The 20392-nt window shown below is 54.6% G+C and overlaps 1 protein-coding gene across 1 annotated transcript; it reads left to right on the top strand.

Moving 5' to 3' along the window:
• The first annotated feature begins 18776 nt into the window (after nucleotides 1-18776).
• LOC146813360 (olfactory receptor 5AR1-like) lies at nucleotides 18777-19739 on the top strand. Its single transcript, XM_085614752.1, has one exon. The coding sequence runs from the start codon at nucleotides 18777-18779 to the stop codon at nucleotides 19737-19739; it is 963 nt and encodes a 320-aa protein (XP_085470878.1).
• Nucleotides 19740-20392: the final 653 nt, after the last annotated feature.

The raw sequence follows: 20392 nt of genomic DNA on the forward strand, positions 1-20392 counted from the left end.
CAGAGTCCTCCCAGCAGTGCCCAGACACAGGAGGGGTGGGTGCCTATCACTACCAGCAGTGCCCAGACGCAGGAGGGGTGTGTGCAGAGTCCTCCCAGCAGTGCCCATGGAACGCAAAGGGTGGAGTACCCACAGATACAATGCCCACAAATGTCAGTCAGGTGCACAAAGACCCTGCAGTACATGTACCACATGTGTGCGAGGCTGGGAGTACACACATGGATAGCACCTAAAAGAGAACATGTCCACATGAAGTCATGTCAACATTCTACATACACAAGTACAGTGACCACCAAGGAGGCCACGAATTTTGCAGGTGGAGACATCGCTCAGCATGCATGTGCAAAGTTGAAGGAGTCCGTCACACACCCAGCTGATGTAGACACAGCTCAGCAGCACATATTGGAAACACCCTGCAGGGAAGATGTCAGGTTACACAGAGGAAGGAACACACCTTGGGACGATGTCACCATACAGTAACTGCTTACATGAACAAAGAAACTTAGCTAACACCTTGTGATGGCACACAGATACCAGGGTCCCCCCTATGACCAGCACACTACTACATTTCCCACACACCCGACACATGATCACCACCCAAAATCATGTAGCAGCCCCACCAACAGCAATACCAGAAAAGCAGTAGTGTACTAAGGAAACAAAAATGGCTTTAATCAGCATGATCTAAAATTGTTTGTTCGTAGAAAGTTCAATATTTACAAAGCCCATAGGGCAGTCCATGAGTCACAGCTGGATGGGGGACACAGTGGGACGCGTGTCCCCTAGCTTGCCTGCACAGTTCAGACCACCCTGTCTTCCCCGGGGGGGGGCATCATGTGGGGGGGAAGGACCAGGCACCGCAGGGACAGGTGGGGCAAGGGCAGGTGTTGTGGGTGCAGGGACGGAGGACTCCACCACAGGGGGTGGGGCAGCGCCAAAGGAGGTGGTGAGGATGGCGCTGCACACGGTTGCAAGGTCCCCCAGCGTCTCCCCTGCACCCAAATGAACCACAGGCCCCAAGGAGGGGGTGGGGTCGGAGGGATGGGTCGCAGCGCTACTGGTGGAGGGTGTGGACGGGGGGGGCTCAACTCCCCTGGCGGTGTCCTGCCTCCACCGCTTGCGGGGTGGTGCCACACTGGGGCTGATGGACATACTGGGCAGGACTGACCTTGTGTCGGACTCTTGGCCAGGAGAGCTGAGGGGAGTGGATTTGGAGGGAGTGGATTTGGCAGAATGCGGACTCCCACTCTGGCTGCGTGTCTTACGTTTGCCCCCCGACCCAGTGGGTGTGCCTACTTCACCCTGTGTGTGCGTGCCAGGAGGTGTGCGCTTGTCCTTCCCTGCTGGTGTGGTGCCTGTGTCTGGTGGGGTGCGTGCATGCTGACGTCTGGGTGTACGTTGGACAGGCATGGGAGTGGGAAGTTTGGATGGGGCAGGGGTAGGGGGTGGGACGTAGCGCTGCAGGAGACCCACTGCTGCAGTCAGTGTCGAGTCGATGGACCTCAGCAAGTTGCGTTGGTCAGCCTGCGATGCTGAAATGCCCTCAATGTATGCCTCCATGTTGTTCAGCACTCTGCTGTGGCCATGGAGGACATTAAGCATCGCAGCCTGCTCAACCTGCAACTGCCGCAGGATGTCCACAGACTCGGCATTGGCGGCAGCAGTGAAGACAGGGGCAGGGGGTGCGGTGCCTGGCAGGAAGGAGACATGTGGTGACCTAGCACCCCGGTGAAGGGACACGAGCAAGTGGGAGGCGGCTGATGGCAATGGAGGGGGCGGGGAGAGATGTTGTGCTGCTGTCAGCTGTTGGAGCAGCCTCCGCCCCCTCGGAGAGCTCAGCCTCGGACCCGTCAGCTTCATATTCTGTGGTGGCAGTGGACAGGTCCTCCGCCTCACTCCCCTCCGCCTCAGTTCCACTCGATGTGCCAGCTAAGATGTCACTGCTGGCACTGGTGCTCGGTCCCTCCGCACGGTCCGTGCCGGTGTCCCCATCCGTGTCCCCCGACGATGCTGTGGGCAAGGTGAATAAACAGGAATTAATCACACCTGTATACATATGTCACATGAGTCAAATCTACATAGGTTACAGTGCATAGCCTGAAAAGAAAGATGAGTAACATCTGCAATACAAGGTACATATATAGGCCCTGCAACACACAGTTGGTTCACCCACCATGCCACTGAGAAACTATGGAGAGCATGACACATTTGCAAATGACATGATATGGATTTGGACAGAGGAGCCAGGCTCTGGGGACAATCCATCACTGCATCTGCACCACACAGCGTTGCCGTAACTAGGGATGAGCAGGGACCATCTCCATGAACTTGAGGCACATGCTGCAAAGGTAATACTTAAAGACATGCCCAACATGAATGGGTCACTGCACCTTGAGTGTATGTCCAGACAAACATCACACACTGGCCAGACCGAGCAATGAGATTTCAGGTGTCGATATGTAGGCCTTGCCCGCACCAACCACCCCCTACATGAGACAATTTGATGAGACACAGGAAGCACTTGCATCTCTTAGTCGGGGAGAAATACACATGGGCTGCGACAAACCCATATTGGACCCAAAATACCCCATGTGCGCCTGTACAACAATCTCATTTACAAATGTCCATCATCAGATAATTGTAACAAGACACACAGGCACTGGCCACCGTGAGTATGAACGCGGAAAATTAGGTCAGGCTGTACAGTGGACACTTGTAGAACACGTTACGTAAATATACATGGTGCCAGGGGACAATGGCACAGAGCACATCCTATGCTGTAGACACTGAGAGTGTCCACATATTGTGATGACACCCCTGATACCTAGCAAAATATGCCCTAGGGGACAGTAGTGGCCACAATATTCCATGGTCCTGAATGGTGATGACTGCAACACAGGCCACCATCCCTGCACTCTGCGTATCGCACACTTATGCACATCATGTCACAGGCCACAACATAGGACATGCTTGCTGTAAGGCATTACACTTCAGAGACATACTCCTATGTCTGGACTCAGCATCAGTGCCAATTGACATAGACCCCACAAGTACTGAACTGGACAGGGCACAGGCAAGGTCCCAAAACCTGTTACACACCACCCCCACACATGATGCTGCAAGCATTGGTCACGTGGATAAACTGCCAGCCAAGATGACCTTGTGAAAGAGTGACTACACACAGACCAAGGAACACATGGCAAGGAGGGGAAGGGAAGAAGGACAGCACCGCTATACTGTGGGTGACAGGACCTGCACCGCACATTTAAACACAGGCAGTGTATCCATGCAACTGCGCACTTACAAATGCTGGTGACACACAACAAACACACATGTACCTACCCCCTTCCTGCTGCTGCTTCTCCCGTAAGCGTCTGTCCATGTCAGGAAAGACCACCGCCAGCACACGCTTGTGGATGTGGGTCAGTCGGCGACGCCCATGGTTCTTAGGGCCCACAGGTGAGTCCCCCAGCAGGACCCGTGCGATCCTCCGCGTCCAGCACCGGATATCCTGCCAGCGTTTTCTCACCTGGGACAGGCGCCGCTTGCGACCCTCCGTCCTCCTCACGGCACTGACGGCGTCCCTCCAAATCTGCTCCTTGGCAGAGGCGCCTACCTGTGGGGTTGAAAAAGTGAGACTACATCAATACACCTGCCACATGTCACAGAGACACACATTAGAACCATTTTGCTGGTTTCAACAAGGCATGGTATGCAGCCAAAGCATTGCACCTTTGTCATAGGGACATTTTTCTCTGGGTAAGGGCAAATGCACCACGTGCCATTGAAAGTACACAGCTGGCATGAGGGGTACGACACTATAAATGATCCAGACTCACACTGTGCATCAGAAGGTACACCAGGATTATGTGCAGCACCTCAAAGCAGTCACATGCCACAGGCCACTGACGCTACCTCAGCAGAGTACACAGACACACACAGGCACAGGACATTCACCTGCCATTGCCAACTGCAGCTACAAACCTCACTCTGCACATGTGCCACTAGACTGGGGGGGCTCACAGGTGTGGGGCTGGTTCTGCACGTCAGACACACAGCACTGCTCCCTGCTCACATCAGATGGGCAGGGTATATCCATCCCTCATGCAGCTGGGGTGCTACACTCCACATATGCACCCACCCACATGACAGGGGACTTACACACACACCGATGTCCAGGGTACGAACACATCATGTGGACACTCTCAGCACAGGTACGCTGAAGGAACACACATCTGTGGGTACAGTCGCCTGTCACACTGGGGGGACCACAGAATCACATCAGGACTGTAGAAGCAACATTCCCAGGAGGATTAGACAGGCAGAATGTGGCATGCACCATGCAGTGATTGTCACAGTAAACACAATGCAAGTGAGGACGGCAGACATGCACCACAGCATGCTCTGACTGGGAGACATTAGGCATTCCCCCCCTGGGACCCACCCTACAGTACAATGCATGTGTGTCACACCTGGACACAATGCCAGGAGTCACAGTCCCAAAAAAGGGCCACAGTCTGTGCTAGTGGACTCAGCACTCACCTGAAACCCTGGTCGGCCATACAGCATGGGGTACTGTGGGAGGATGACATCCAGCAATGCCACATTCTCCTCGGGGGTGAAAGGCTGGGCCCTCTCCACAGACCTTGACATGGTGCCAGGGAATCACGAGCAGCAGCAGTGGTGTGGAATCAAATGATGTGCACCCAAGTGCTCTCTCATGGGACCTGGCTGCCTTATATCTGCCTTGCTGGCCTGTTTCATGCACAGGAGTACAGAGTGATTGGTCACTCACATGTGCATCCTATGTTTCCTCCAATCCATTTAAACCTACCCCTGTGAGGGGGTTAGATTTTTTTAGCATTCAGCATGATGTAATTTCAACTATAACTTTGCAACAATGTTGATTATTTCAAACCGACTTTTGCAGCCCAGCTCATTCAACAAATTCAAAGTTTAAACTCGGTCTCCATGGCAACCAGCATGCATCTCTGGCTTCCTACTTGTCCCTCAAGTGTCCCCTATGTAATTTGGAGATTCACACACAGGTACGGTGCGTTCCGGGGCCCTAGGGCACCCCAGATGCATAGCAACGGGCCGTACAGGCGTGTGTACGGTCCGTATCACTATGGGTACGCATACGCGAGCACACCCATAGTGATAGTGAGCATACAGGCGTGTGTACGGTCCGTATCACTATGAGTACGCATACGCGAGCACACCCATAGTGATAGTGAGCGTACACGCGTGTGTACGGTCCGTATCACTATGAGTACGCATACGCGAGCACACCCATAGTGATAGTGAGCGTACACGCATGTGTACGGTCCGTATCACTATGTGTCCTGTGCGAGACTCAGGCCCCAGGGTATGGATGGTTGAAGTCATATGAGAACTCAGGCATGGTTAGACTTTACAAGACACATGTAAGGTAATAATGCAAAATGTAGGCATCATCTCTTGATCGTGTAAGTTTTTATTTGTGTTGGCGTACGTGTTGGGGGGCGGGGGTATGGGTAAGAGGGGCTTTCCGGGTGTGTGGAATCCAAAGTTCACTGTGGGAGTTGGTATCTATGCCATTGGAAATCATCAGAGTCCATGCCACAGTCTTTGTCAACATTGGTCAGACAGTGACCAGCAAGTCCATGTGGCAGAGAATGTCATTTGCTGATGTGCTGCTGTTGGGCCAGTGGGCCAGGTGCCGGGCCAGGTGTCCTGGGAGATGGTGCTGTTGCGCCGACCCTCGCGGTCTTTTCCGTGGACGACCCGCCCTCCTGCGGGAACCCTCAGAAGCAGGCCGTGACGATGTTTCAGATGCTCCGTTGGATGTATCCTCCTCCTCCTGATCCCTCCCTGTGGGTGGTGATGTTCTTCGCCTGGTGGCACAGGAAGGGTTGCCCATGTTGTCGGCTATCCGACGGAGTGAACGGTTAATTCCCGTTAGCACCGTCACGAGCTCAGCCTGTCTGTCCTCCATCCGTCCTTGGTGTCGCTGTTGACAGGCATGTTGCTTCGCATGTTGCTGGGCCTGCTGGGTCTTGATCTCCTCGAGGGTCCCCTTCATCTCGTTGAGGGTGGACACAACCTGGCTCATGCCCGTGGTGTCCTGCCGGTATGTGTCCAGGATGTTTCTCACATGGGAATATACCGGTTCCGCAGCCAACTGGTCAGGCTCGCGCCTCCGCCATCCTCCACTCCCACCACCCCTGCCCACTTGCACCTGGCCTGCCCTTGTGGGCACATCGGGTCTCCGGGACCCCTGAGGGGTGGCATTTGCGTTGTCGCCTGCCTCCTCCTGGGTGCCCGGTACACCGTGTTCCTCCTGGTCAGCCTGGCTGCGTTGTGGTGGTGGGGAAGAGATCCTGGGTGTCTCCTGGGATGTGGCAGGAGTGGGGGTGGTGGTTGGCCCAGTTGTACCTGACGCAGGTGCTGCAGGTGGTTGGACACCAGAGGGGCCAGGTTGGTGGTCGTCCACAAAGTGGTGAGAGTCGTCGCTGCCGGTGGGATCGTCATCCTGCAGAGCCAGGTCCTGTGAGTCTTCCCCCCCAGTGTTGGGGGGTGATCCATAACGTTGACCTGTGTGTGAGAGAGACAATGTTATTTTTGTTCCATGCAACATCCATGTTTCATTAGTTTCAAAGTTGGCACATTTCCTCTGGGTATTTGGATATGTCTTGCATTCCACTCACAGTGCACTTGTGCATGAGGATGTCCCTTGGCCACAGCTTTTGAGACTTTACCTATGTGTGACACAGTCTTACTTGCTGCGTCAATTGTGACTGCAGTCAGCAGTGGAGTGAGCAGGTGTGGCGAGCCATGCATTGGCGCCATCCGTGTTGCACTGTACGTGGGCACATGGAGTTGTTCCACACACTTATATAATGCAGGTAGCTGGCGTTGTGCTCGTGCACAGGTTGAGACATGGCCCAGTGTTTTGCCATGGAGAAGAGAGGGGGATTCAGGCACTGGCCACCCTTGTCTACATGCACGCAGTCCAGCTGCTGACGAGCAGACATTCCCACACCACCCAAGGCTGAATTGGTCTCCCTGTGTCTCCCTTTCTCACTCCCTCTCTGTCCCCCTCTCCCTCCCTCCCTGTGTCAGCCTCCTCCCTCTGTCCGTCTCCCTGTGTCTCCCTCCCTCTCTCTCCCCCTCTCCCTCCCTCTGTGTGTCACCCTCTGTCACCTCAGCCCAGCTTCCTAGGCACACACTTTTTGCAGATCTTTGAATGGCCCTTGGCTTGTTCATGTGAGTTTGTTTCTGATCTCCAGGCACCCATTGGGTGTAGTGTCTGTGTCTGCGCTGCTGCTGTGGTGGTGTGTGCTGCCACTCTTTCACAGTGTTGGCTGTTCATTAGCTGCTGTCATGTGCAAAAAGTGCCTTCACCCCCATGTCTTCATGCAAGGCGTCCGCCATTTGCAGGCAAGTCTTTCCTGTGTGGGGACACACTGTTTGTCTGGCTGTGACCTAGGCCATATGGGCAGAGGGCATTGTTGTCTGCTCCTGAGTTGCACTATGTGATTTTTGAGGCCCACACTCCCGCCATCCGGGTTACCGTGTCTTGTGTTGGTGTTTTCTGTGGCCTGTGACTTGGCATTGTCTAGCTGGGTGCATGGGGCATGGTGGCGCTAGTGGCATGTGCGTGTTTATGGAGTGTGTTTGAGTCATGCGATAGCTTTGGGGTGGTTGCGTGCATGATTGTGAGTTCGGTTGTGGATGACGTTCCCCCCATGTGAGGTGAGTTGTTTGTGTACTCACCAGGCTCTCGGAGTCCTTCTACTCCCTCCACTCCCACCAGCGGCAGTATGGCCATCACCTTCTCCTCCCAGGGATGGTATTGTACGCGTCTGCGGGGCGGCCCTCCTCCAGTGATGTTGGCCTGGTTGTGGTCGTCGGTCATTTTTCTCTTGACTGTCCTCCGCAGATCGTACCACCTGGCTTGGCATTCATGCCTGGTCCTTCTGGTGGACGCAACAGCATTCACAGCATCGACAATCCTCTGCCACATGGCTGTTTTTTCGGAAATGCTGGTCTGTCTGACCAATGTTCCAAAGAGGTGTGGCTCGGCTCTGATGATTTCGTCGACAAGGACCTCCAACTCTTGGCTAGTGAACTTTGGATTCTTGTTAGTGGGCATGGTGAGGGGTGTGGGTGTGGATGGTTGTGGGGGTGTGGATGGTTGTGGGTGTGTGGGTGTGGTTTTGCAGGTGTGTGTGTGAATGTGATGAGGGGGTGTTTGTGAAGGTGGTTGTGTGAAGGTGTGCAGGTGTAAGGTGTAGTGGAGGTTGTAGTATGGTGCAGTTGTTTCTCTGTGTGGTCTGGCAGCAGTGGGTCTGTTGCAAAGGATCATGGTTTGTGTGTGTTGTGCCTTTTTATTGGTCCATTGGTGGGTGTGGCTGTGTTTGAACTTTGGGTGGGTGTTGGACCCGGCCTCGCAGAACGGCCCGCCGTGCACCGGCACCACCGAAACCTGGTACCTGCCGCCCCAACCACCCGGCCCAGCCGGTCCTTCCTACCAGAACACCCACACCCGGCCCGGACATCCCCGTCCATGGCCTCTCTCCTTTCGGCCACCCCGGGCCCGCAGGCCCACTTCATGCGTCAAGATGGCCGCCCGGCCCCAGCGCGACCCTGGCCTAGAGGCGCCACTCCGGCTGGAGGACATCACACTTCCCGGGGGATGAGAGAGGGAGGAGCAGTTTCTATCGCACCTCTGGACTCCCCTGGGACGATGGGTTTCGATCGGCCCTCCGGCCTCCCTGAGAGCTGGCTCCACGCCTGCTGGGTGTCTGGGACTCCTCCCGGCCCGGCCCTGAACGAGATCAAAAGACAATAGCAGGAAACCCCGACAAGCGACCCCCAGGTGACAAGACCCCTGCCTCGACCGACCCCGGACATCAAAGAGGGGTCGACCTATAACAGGGGGTGCTTCGGGTCGGTCCGCAGATTCGACGCTGGAACAACGTAAGCCTGCTGAGTGACTCGCGGCTCCTGAAAGATCGTAACATCTCTGAACTTGCGCCTAAGCCTGCTGAGTGACTCGCGGCCCCTGGAAGATCGTACCACCTCTGAACCTGTGCCTAAGCCTGCTGAGTGACTCGCGGCTCCTGGAAGATCGTACCACCTCTGAACCTGTGCCTAAGCCTGCTGAGTGACTCGCGGCTCCTGAAAGATCGTAACATCTCTGAACTTGCGCCTAAGCCTGCTGAGTGACTCGCGGCTCCTTGAAGATCGGACACCCCTGAACCTGTACCTGAGCCCGCTGAGTGACTCGCGGCTCCCCCAGACTCTCCCGGTCCCGCCGGACCCCGACTACGACCCCGTATCCCCCGGCTCGAGGATTGTGAGCTGTGCGCCGGGTACGTCCCTGCTTGAACTTTTGCCAAAGACTGTCCCGCTACCCCCCTACCTTTCCGAGACTCTTGAACCCGTGAATACCTTGTACATATTTGCCGTGATAACCTACTTGATAAAGATTGTTTCTGAGAACAACCGGTGTGATTACTCTGTGTCGTGTGGCGCCAGAAGTACGATCCTCGCTGCGAGATTCCTCCCCCTGGGGAGTCTCCCGCCAGTGCCCGGCTACGATACTTTGAGGGTGGGTCTCAGGGTAATCAGGACCCCCTTTCCGGGCTCCTCTGAGGTCGCCGTCTAACATTGGTGGCAAGCGACGGGATTCGGGCCCATCACCTAGAGATCGTACCGTGAACAACGGACGCACCACCGACAAGGATGGCAGAAGGAAGCGCCATGAGCCCCGCAGAAACCAACGCCAACAGGGTGTTCCAGGTGGAGCATCTAGAGGAATATACACACAAGGAGCTGAAGCAGTTTTGCAAGGAACTTAAAATCGCTACCACTGGTCTCAACACAAAGGAAGATTTGCAGAAAGCACTGAAAACCTGGGTGGAGACCGGAGCCTCCCGCCCGGAAAGCACGGGGGAGCGCCCCGACGAAACCGAACCTCCCCAAAGTGAAAGCAGCAGCAATCAGGTGCGAGGAGGTGTACCAGACGGGGGCTTCTCCCCAGAAGAACTCGCGGACAGAGAGAGAAGCCGCAATCATGAACTAGAGCTGGCCAAACTCAAAATTGAGGGCGAGTTGAAGCTAGCGGAAAAAAAGCTAGCGGTAGAACAAATGCGTGTGCAAGGCGAACTGGAGGAGAAAAAGCTCCAACGAGAGCATGAAGGAAGGAAGCTCCAGCTGGAGCACGAACGCAGCTTAAAGGAACTCGAGCTCAAGGCCCGAAACGAGGAAGGGAGGCCCCCAAGTAACCGAGAGGCGGTCTCCCCAGCGGAACAGAGGGTCCACATCCCGAAGGATGTGGTCAAGGAATATTATAAAAACGATGACATTCAGCAATGGTTTCGGGCCTACGAGGTCGCCATGACCTCCCATCGGATCCCAGAGAAGGACTGGGGGGCGGGGTTGTGGGGGCGGTTTCTGAGCGAAGGAAGGGACACCCTGCTCGACCTACCCCTCTCCCTGCAGACCTCCTACAGCCACATGAAAGAGGCTCTCCTCACAAGATACGGCCTCACCCCAGAAATGTACCGTCAACGGTTCCGGGACTGCAGGAAGATCCCGGGCACCACATGGGTGGAATATGTAAACTTTTTCAGTCGGGCCTTCGATGGGTGGACCAAGGGCAGCAAGGTCACCACCCTGGCCGAACTCACTGATCTCATGTTGTGGGAACATCTAGCTGCGAACTGCTTCGTAGAACTACGTCAGCATCTGCTGGACAGTAAGCTCACAGATCCCCGGAAGCTGGCTGTGGAGGCCGACCGCTGGACCAACACCCGGGTCTCCCGGGGCATGGTAGGAGAGTACCCCCGAACCAGTCAGGGACCACCCCGCCAGAGAGGGGGAGGGAACCAGGGAGGGCCGAGAGAGTCCCAGCCTAGCCCCCCGAAGACACCACCTCCACCTTTCCCGGCACCCCCTCCACCAGTAACCGGGCCCCCTGGGAAACGGGGACACCGGGTGACCGTCACATGTTTTCGCTGCCAGAAACCCGGGCACTACGCCAATGACCCAGAGTGCCCCATGGCCCCCCAAGTCCCCCCGACGAGACAGATAGCCAACGTAGCCCTGGGGGAGGGAGTAGAGGAAGCCGAGGAGTGGGAACCCGCAGCAATGGCCCTAGTATCCCTGGGAGATAGGGAGATGATCCCTGGTAGCCTCCTCCCCTCCAACACCCAGAAGTATGGGCAACTTGTCAAAATCAATGGCCACCAAGTAGAGGCCCTGCGAGACACCGGGGCCAGTATCACCGGTGTCCTCAGGCACCTAGTCCCCGAAGAGCAGATCCTCCCCAACGTCTTTTGCCCTGTTATATCCGCAGACAATCGAGAGAGCATGTGCCAGGTAGCCCTGGTGCCATTTGAGTGGGGAGGGGTGATAGGCAAACTCAAGGTGGCCGTAAGAACCTCCCAGCCGGTCGACTGCCTTTTAGGGAACGACCTAGAGAGTTCCCCATGGAAGCACGTGGAGCGTAAGGCCCACTTGGGAATGATGGGACTCCCCGAGTGGGTGTGCGCCACCACCCGCTCTATGTCCGCCCGACTCACTCCCCAGAGGGAGGTCGAGAGCACCCCGATCGAAGAGATCAGAACAGTCCCCGCCGAGGGTCCTTCCGTCCCCCCCTCAGAAGGGTCCGTCGCTAGCGATGAACCCACACCATCAGACCCTGACCCAGTCCCTGAGTTAGGCGATCTACCCGAGTTGGCCCAATGGCGCCACGAGGGCGGACCCACTCGGGAAGAGTTTTGCAGGGAGCAAGCCACTTGTCCTTCCCTGGTCGGGCTGCGGCGCCAAGCCGAGGGCCAAGCCGCAGGGGACCAGACCGGGACGCACCGAATCTATTGGGAGAATAGCATCCTGTACAGTGAGCAGAAGTCGGTGGAGCTGGGATCGGGACGGGTACTGGTAGTACCCCTCCGCTTCCGAGATTTCCTCCTGGGTTTAGCCCACGACGTCCCCCTCGCCGGTCACCTGGGACAGGACAAGACGTACAACCGTCTTGTGACCCATTTTTACTGGCCTAAGATGAGAGCAGCAGTAGAGGCCCATTGCAAGTCCTGCCCCACGTGCCAGGCTAGTGGAAAGAGTGGAGGGAAACTCAAGGCTCCCCTCCAACCCTTCCCGGTCGTCAGTACCCCCTTCGAACGAGTCGGGATCGACATCGTGGGACCACTGGACCCCCCCACCTCCCAAGGCCACCGTTTTATCTTGGTCCTAGTGGACCACGCCACCCGATACCCAGAGGCTATCCCCCTGCGCACCATTACGGCCCCTGTGGTGGGCCGGGCCCTGATGGGGATCTTTTCCAGGGTGGGGTTTCCCCGCGAGGTCGTGAGCGATCGCGGCACTAATTTCATCTCAAAGTATATGACGTCCCTGTGGCAACAATGTGGGGTGTCCTATAAGTTCACTACCCCGTACCATCCCCAAGGAAACGGCCTAGTAGAAAGATTTAATAGGACTTTGAAAGGGATGATCACTGGCCTAGACGAACCCCTCCGGCGGAAGTGGGATGTCCTGCTCCCTTGCCTATTGTTCGCGTATAGAGAGGTCCCCCAGAAGTCCCTAGGATTCAGCCCGTTTGAGTTGCTCTATGGGCACCCCGTCCGAGGTCCCCTCAGTTTGGTAAAGGAAGAGTGGGAGGCGACACCCCAGACCACTCCCCGAGATGTGTTCCAATACGTCTTGGCCCTCCGGAACCAGACCAGGAAGTTCCGAGAACTGGCCGAGGCCAACCTGGAGGCGAGTCAAGAAGAGATGAAACGCTGGTACGACCAGAATGCCACTCTGGTTGAGTTCCAGCCGGGCCAGCAGGTGTGGGTCATGGCCCCCGTGAAGCCTGGCGCCCTCCAGGACCGATGGACTGGGCCGTACAAGGTGGTGGGGCGAAAGAGTCCAGTTACGTACTTGGTGGACGTCCAGTCGCCACGGGACCCCCTCCGGGTCCTGCACGTGAACCGACTCAAGCCTCACTTCGTGCGGACAGAACTGAGCCTCCTGCTGGCCACCGATGACGGGGCCGAAGATGAGTCAGATCCCCTCCCGGACCTCCTGTGTGTCAAGGAGCAGGATGGCTCCGTGGAGGGAGTGAACCTTTCCCCAGCCCTCACTGCCCAACAACAAGCGGACTGCCGCCAGCTCCTAAGACAATTTGCCGACCTCTTCTCTCTGACCCCCCGGGTCACCAACTGGTGTGTTCATGACGTGAACACCGGGGACAGCCCGCCGGTGAGACACCGAGCCTACCGGGTTCCTGACCGGGTCCGGGCCTGCATTCAAGATGAAGTCTCGAAGATGCTGACCCTGGGGGTGATTGAGCCCTCTGACAGTCCCTGGGCCAGCCCCGTGGTCCTGGTCCCGAAGGCAGCGGCCCCCGGTGTCGCCCCCGAGCTCCGATTCTGCGTGGATTACCGGGGGCTCAATGATGTTACCCGAGCCGATGCCCACCCCATTCCACGAGCCGACGAACTCATTGACCGACTAGGGGCAGCTCGGTTCCTCAGCACATTCGACCTCACCTGCGGATACTGGCAGATTGCGCTCACCGAAGGGGCCAAGGAGCGGTCCGCTTTCTCCACCCCCGACGGGCACTACCGCTTCCGCGTGATGCCCTTCGGGATGAAAAATGCCCCGGCCACTTTCCAGCGACTGGTGAATAGGGTCCTGGCCGGGTTGGAACAGTTCAGCGCGGCATATCTAGACGATATCGCCGTCTTCAGTTCGGAGTGGAGTGGGCATCTCCAGCACCTCCGGAGGGTGCTAACCGCCCTGCGCCAGGCAGGCCTCACAATAAAAGCTAGCAAGTGCCAGATCGGACAAAGCTCCGTAGTCTACCTGGGGCACCGGGTCGGGAGCGGCCAGGTAGCCCCTCTACAACCAAAGATCGACGCCATCCTGGCCTGGGAACCACCAATCACCCAGACGGAGGTCCGAGCCTTCCTGGGACTCACAGGATACTACCGACGCTTCATTCGGGGATATGGCAGCCTGGTCGGCCCTCTCACCGAACTCACATCTAAAAAACAGCCAACGAAGGTGCAGTGGACGGCTGCCTGCCAGGAGGCTTTCGATGCTCTAAAAAAGGCCATGTGCACTGCTCCCGTCCTCCGGGCTCCCGACTATGCCAAGGAGTTCCTAGTCCAGACCGATGCCTCCGAACATGGCATTGGGGCCGTCCTGTCCCAAGTGAATGACCAAGGCCTAGACCAGCCCGTCGCCTTCCTCAGTCGGCGGCTGCTGCCCCGAGAGCAGAGGTGGAGCACCATAGAGCGCGAAGCCTTTGCCGTGGTCTGGGCACTCAAGAAGCTACGACCCTACCTGTTCGGCACGCATTTCAGAGTCCAAACTGACCATCGGCCCTTGCGGTGGCTCATGCAGATGCGAGGAGAAAACCCCAAGCTACTGCGGTGGTCAATCTCCCTCCAGGGGATGGATTTCACCGTAGAACACCGCCCTGGTACGGACCACGCCAACGCTGACGGCCTCTCCCGGTTCTTCCGCCTCAGCGAAGAGAACCCCCCAAGATGATGGGCAGTTCTCTCCGGCTTTCAGCTGGGGGGGACGCGTGTTGGACCCGGCCTCGCAGAACGGCCCGCCGTGCACCCGCACCACCGAAACCTGGTACCTGCCGCCCCAACCACCCGGCCCAGCCGGTCCTTCCTACCAGAACACCCACACCCGGCCCGGACATCCCCGTCCATGGCCTCTCTCCTTTCGGCCACCCCGGGCCCGCAGGCCCACTTCATGCGTCAAGATGGCCGCCCGGCCCCAGCGCGACCCTGGCCTAGAGGCGCCACTCCGGCTGGAGGACATCACACTTCCCGGGGGATGAGAGAGGGAGGAGCAGTTTCTATCGCACCTCTGGACTCCCCTGGGACGATGGGTTTCGATCGGCCCTCCGGCCTCCCTGAGAGCTGGCTCCACGCCTGCTGGGTGTCTGGGACTCCTCCCGGCCCGGCCCTGAACGAGATCAAAAGACAATAGCAGGAAACCCCGACAAGCGACCCCCAGGTGACAAGACCCCTGCCTCGACCGACCCCGGACATCAAAGAGGGGTCGACCTATAACAGGGGGTGCTTCGGGTCGGTCCGCAGATTCGACGCTGGAACAACGTAAGCCTGCTGAGTGACTCGCGGCTCCTGAAAGATCGTAACATCTCTGAACTTGCGCCTAAGCCTGCTGAGTGACTCGCGGCCCCTGGAAGATCGTACCACCTCTGAACCTGTGCCTAAGCCTGCTGAGTGACTCGCGGCTCCTGGAAGATCGTACCACCTCTGAACCTGTGCCTAAGCCTGCTGAGTGACTCGCGGCTCCTGAAAGATCGTAACATCTCTGAACTTGCGCCTAAGCCTGCTGAGTGACTCGCGGCTCCTTGAAGATCGGACACCCCTGAACCTGTACCTGAGCCCGCTGAGTGACTCGCGGCTCCCCCAGACTCTCCCGGTCCCGCCGGACCCCGACTACGACCCCGTATCCCCCGGCTCGAGGATTGTGAGCTGTGCGCCGGGTACGTCCCTGCTTGAACTTTTGCCAAAGACTGTCCCGCTACCCCCCTACCTTTCCGAGACTCTTGAACCCGTGAATACCTTGTACATATTTGCCGTGATAACCTACTTGATAAAGATTGTTTCTGAGAACAACCGGTGTGATTACTCTGTGTCGTGTGGCGCCAGAAGTACGATCCTCGCTGCGAGATTCCTCCCCCTGGGGAGTCTCCCGCCAGTGCCCGGCTACGATACTTTGAGGGTGGGTCTCAGGGTAATCAGGACCCCCTTTCCGGGCTCCTCTGAGGTCGCCGTCTAACAGTGGGTGTGTTATAAGGAGTGGTTGTGTTTTGAGCCTCTGTTTGGGAGTTTGGCAGTTGCAGGTCAGTGAATAGGTTGTATTTGTGCTTGTTGGACATGTTTTGTGGCTTTGTGCGATTCGAATGGAGTCTTCTTGTGTTGTTTTGCTTTGTCCTGGTTGTGTACGTGTGTTTTTAGCGTCTGTACGGTGCGTACATCGGCCATTTTGTTGTACAGTGCTGTCCTTGTCTCTGGCTTGGTACGACTCGTACATGCGCGATGTTGGGTGAGGGTGCTGGTGTTGGGGCCTGGGGTGCGCTCTGTACTTAGACTGGTGGGGTGTGTGTTCGCTCCGTACATACACGGGTGGGGGTTCGGTCCGTACATACGTGGGTGGGGGTACGGTCCGTACATCCACTGTTGGGGTGGGGGTACGCTCCATATATACGCGGGTGGGGGTACGGTCCGTACATTCACTGTTGGGGTGGGGGTACGCTCCATACATACGCGGGTGGGGGTACAGTCCGTACATTCACTGTTGGGGTGGGGGTACGCTCCATACATACACGGGTGAGGGTATGGTCCGTACATACACAGTTGGGGTGGGGGTACGCTCCATACATACACGGGTGGGGGTACGGTCCGTACATCCACGGTTGGGGTGGGGGTACGCTCCATACATACGCGGATGGGGGTACAGTCCATACATCCACTGTTGGGGTGGGGGTACGCTCCATACATACGCAGGTGGGGGTACGGTCTGTACATTCACTGTTGGGGTGGGGGTACGCTCCATACATACGCAGGTGAGGGTACGGTCCGTACATACACGGTTGGGGTGGGGGTACGCTCCATACATACGCGGGTGGGGGTACGGTCCGTACATCCACGGTTGGGGTGGGGGTACGCTCCATACATATGCGGGTGGGGGTACGGTCCGTACATCCACTGTTGGGGTGGGGGTACGCTCCATACATACGCAGGTGGGGGTACGGTCCGTACATTCACTGTTGTTTTGGGGGTACGCTCCATACATACGCGGGTGAGGGTACGGTCCGTACATCCACGGTTGGGGTGGGGGTACGCTCCATACATACGCGGGTGGGGGTACGGTCCGTACATCCACTGTTGGGGTGGGGGTACGCTCCATACATATGCGGGAGGGGGTACGGTCCGTACATTCACTGTTGGGGTGGGGGTACGCTCCATACATACACGGGTGGGGGTACGGGCCGTACGTAGACAGGTGTATATACACGGGTGGGTGTAGGGTCCGTACGTACGGGGGTGTACATGCACGGGTGGGGGTTCGGCGCATACATACGAGGGCTGGGGGGGTGGTTGGGTGCGTACATACGGGGGTTGGGGGGTGTTCGGCGCGTATGCGGGCACATGTCTCCATGGTTGCTATGGGAGTTCGGTGCGGACGGTGTTTTTTCCATACGGTTGTGACATCGGACGCACGGGATGGATCGTACTTGCGCGGTCGAACTTCACTTTTCACATTTGTACGGTAAATCGTCCGGGGACGTGTCGGACACATTTTCCGACCCGAGGACGTGTGGGGAATTATTCCCAATGCGATTCGTATTTACTTTTTCCCATGCGAATCGTACTTGGCAGTTTGTATGGCACTTGTACGATTCGTACGGTAAAAAGACCGGATACGAGTCGTACGGGGAAATTTTTTCCAGGATCCTAATCTGCACCTATATCTGCAACTGTGCAACTCCCTGACATACAGTTCTGGAGTGTCTCTCTGCTGGCCAGATTTGGCTTCTGCGGAGTGCGTGAGAAAGGTAGATACATTTTGTCCTAGTAACGCTATAGCGAGTTGTAAATAAATGGATACCCTTTGGCCTCTACAGCCGCCTCTTTTTCGGTCCCATCCGGTAAATTGAGTGCACCTTTTAACAGTCTCCTGGTACGCTTGAATTGCCCGATTAGTCTACTCTTTCAATTATTTTCTGAGCACATCTTTTCAACAATCTCTAGCTTTTAAGCACCCCTGTACTAGCAATCTCCTACACTGCAAGAGAGAGAGGCCACAGCTCAGGTCGCAGCTGTAGCATCATGTTACATTTTACTTTCATTTGAGTTCCTCTGTTTGTAATGCCCCCGTGTCCTCTCAACATGAGGTCACTCAGGTGACATATTGGCCTGGTCAATGAGCTCACCAAATGCTCCTCCTTTTAACAACTAGACAGTAACTTTGCAGTGCGTTTGTGTGTCTATGTGTATCTGTGCGGTGTCTGTTTTGGAGGTTTTGCCTATCAGGAGTTCGAGTGATCTCTTTTCACATCTCTGGAAGGAGTAAGGACCTCTTTGTTGTATGTGCCCTGCACTCTTATCCCACTTCCTCAGTGACTCTCTTCCCAGTGGCTGGAGTCCGCACTCTTAATCTGATTCTAGCATGGCCACAAAATACAGTTTGTGCTGCTCCCATCACAAGGACAGATTTGAGTTTGTTCCGCGACCAGCTCCATAGTAAACAGATTACATACTGAACCCTATAGGCCAGTACCTCAGCATGCTTTTGACTCCAAAATACCATGGGATCCTATGTGCCTCACACCTTTTTTTTCAATTTCTTTACTTTTCTTACAATCGTGGAAACAAAGCTTTAGCTTTAAACATCTCAAGCTAAAGGGTGGATTCTGCGATTGCTTAAAAAATAAATACATAGAAAAACTAACATTTGCAATGCAATTATTCTCACATTACTGAAAGTTTGAGCTTATTGGCGTTGCATTATTATTGGCAAAGCCAATAGCTCAAACATTCAGTAATGCGAGATCTATTGCATTGCAAATGCTTGTTAATACACTGCAAACAGATGACAACAATTTATCCATATGCATGCTTTTTCATTCAGGTGAAATATCTTTTGCTTTTCATAATATTGTGTTTTCTTTTTTCCCCAGATCTTCATTTTTTCATTGAAAACCAACACAATGCACTGTGATTATGGAAAAGTCGAATCAGACTCTCTGGAGTGAATTTTTAATTTTGGGATTATCGCAAAATCCTCAGCTTCAAGTTCCAATTTTCATTGTGTTCTCACTCATGTATTTATTTACTATTCTTGGAAACCTTGTCATTATTACATTAATATGCGTTGATGCACATCTTCAAAATCCCATGTATTTTTTTCTCATTAACTTATCTTTCCTAGATATTGGTTTCACAACGGTCACCATCCCAAAACTGCTGGTGGTCTGCCTGAAAGCCAAGAAATCTGACAAATCCATCAATTTTTCTGCTTGCTTTCTTCAATTGTATCTTTGCGTTTCCTTCATCAGCACAGAGTTTTACTTACTGTCGGTCATGGCCTATGACAGGTACATTGCAATTTGTAACCCCCTGCGCTATTCATCTATCATGAATAAAAGAGCCATGATTTTATTGACTGTAACATCATGGACAATCGGCTATCTTGACACTATACCATATATTGTTTTGATATCAAATTTATCTTTCTGTGCATCTAATGAAATCAATCATTTCTTTTGTGATTTTAATGCTCTTCTAAAACTATCCTGTTCAGACACATATTTCATAAATATCGCAACTTTCGTAGGAGGTGTTGTAGCGGGACTTGGTCCTTTCATCTTAACAATAACTTCCTATGTGCTAATTATCTTAAACATCATGAAAATTCCCTCCAAAACAGGGAGACAGAAGTTGTTCTCCACATGTTCCTCTCATCTTACTGCAGTTGTTTTGTTCTATGGAACTGAGTTTGGTGTTTACATGAAACCAACATCAGGTCACTCATTGGACAAAGACAAGCTCTTTACTGTAATGTATACAGTTGTCATTCCAATGTTGAATCCAGTTCTTTACAGTTTGAGGAACAAGGATGTAAAAGGTGCCTTGAAAAAAGTTATAAGGAAACTAAGGCAGACACACTGTGCTACATTAATTTAATAGTTCAAACTGTACATATAGAAAGTATTCTTACCCATGGTCTTGCCCAAAGAATTAACAGAGTTTGCTTATAACATTAATACCAAAAGTAAGGCCCTGTGGAAATTAAATGTGTCTTCACTTATCCACAAAAATCTGGGCAAACAATGACAGGAAATAATTAATGAATTTGTACACATGAATGTAAACTAAGCCATCACTTACTACATTGTTTTATGGCCTGTGGTGTCATACGTGTGGAGTTTCCAATTACTCAGCTAAGAAACAAATCATACAAAAGGAGGCTACAGAGAAAGAGTTTGAGAAAACATATGCTCCCAAAATAAGGTACCACAGTCGAAAACTAACTGATTAATGTGACATTTAAGATACATTTTCACTACACAAAAAAGGCAAAACTTGAGTTGGTAACTTCCATCAAACCTCCTTCTAATACTCATGCAAGAGGGCTTCAAATCCCTTGAGACCAGGAAAATGGTGGATACACCTGATCTGCCTCCCAGGGGGTTTGAAATCTATTGCCCATCAGACCACCTGGATGGGTCTACCTCAGTGGTGGCTTTTCTCTTATTTGTGGCTGCACCCAACTAGAACTTCAGCTTCCCTGGGGGCATTATTGGGGTGGTCAACTATTTCTGCTCCCCATGAGGTTA

This window comes from Triturus cristatus, chromosome 7 (genome assembly GCF_964204655.1).
Source record: "Triturus cristatus chromosome 7, aTriCri1.1, whole genome shotgun sequence".
NCBI classification, from domain to species: Eukaryota; Metazoa; Chordata; class Amphibia; order Caudata; family Salamandridae; genus Triturus; species Triturus cristatus.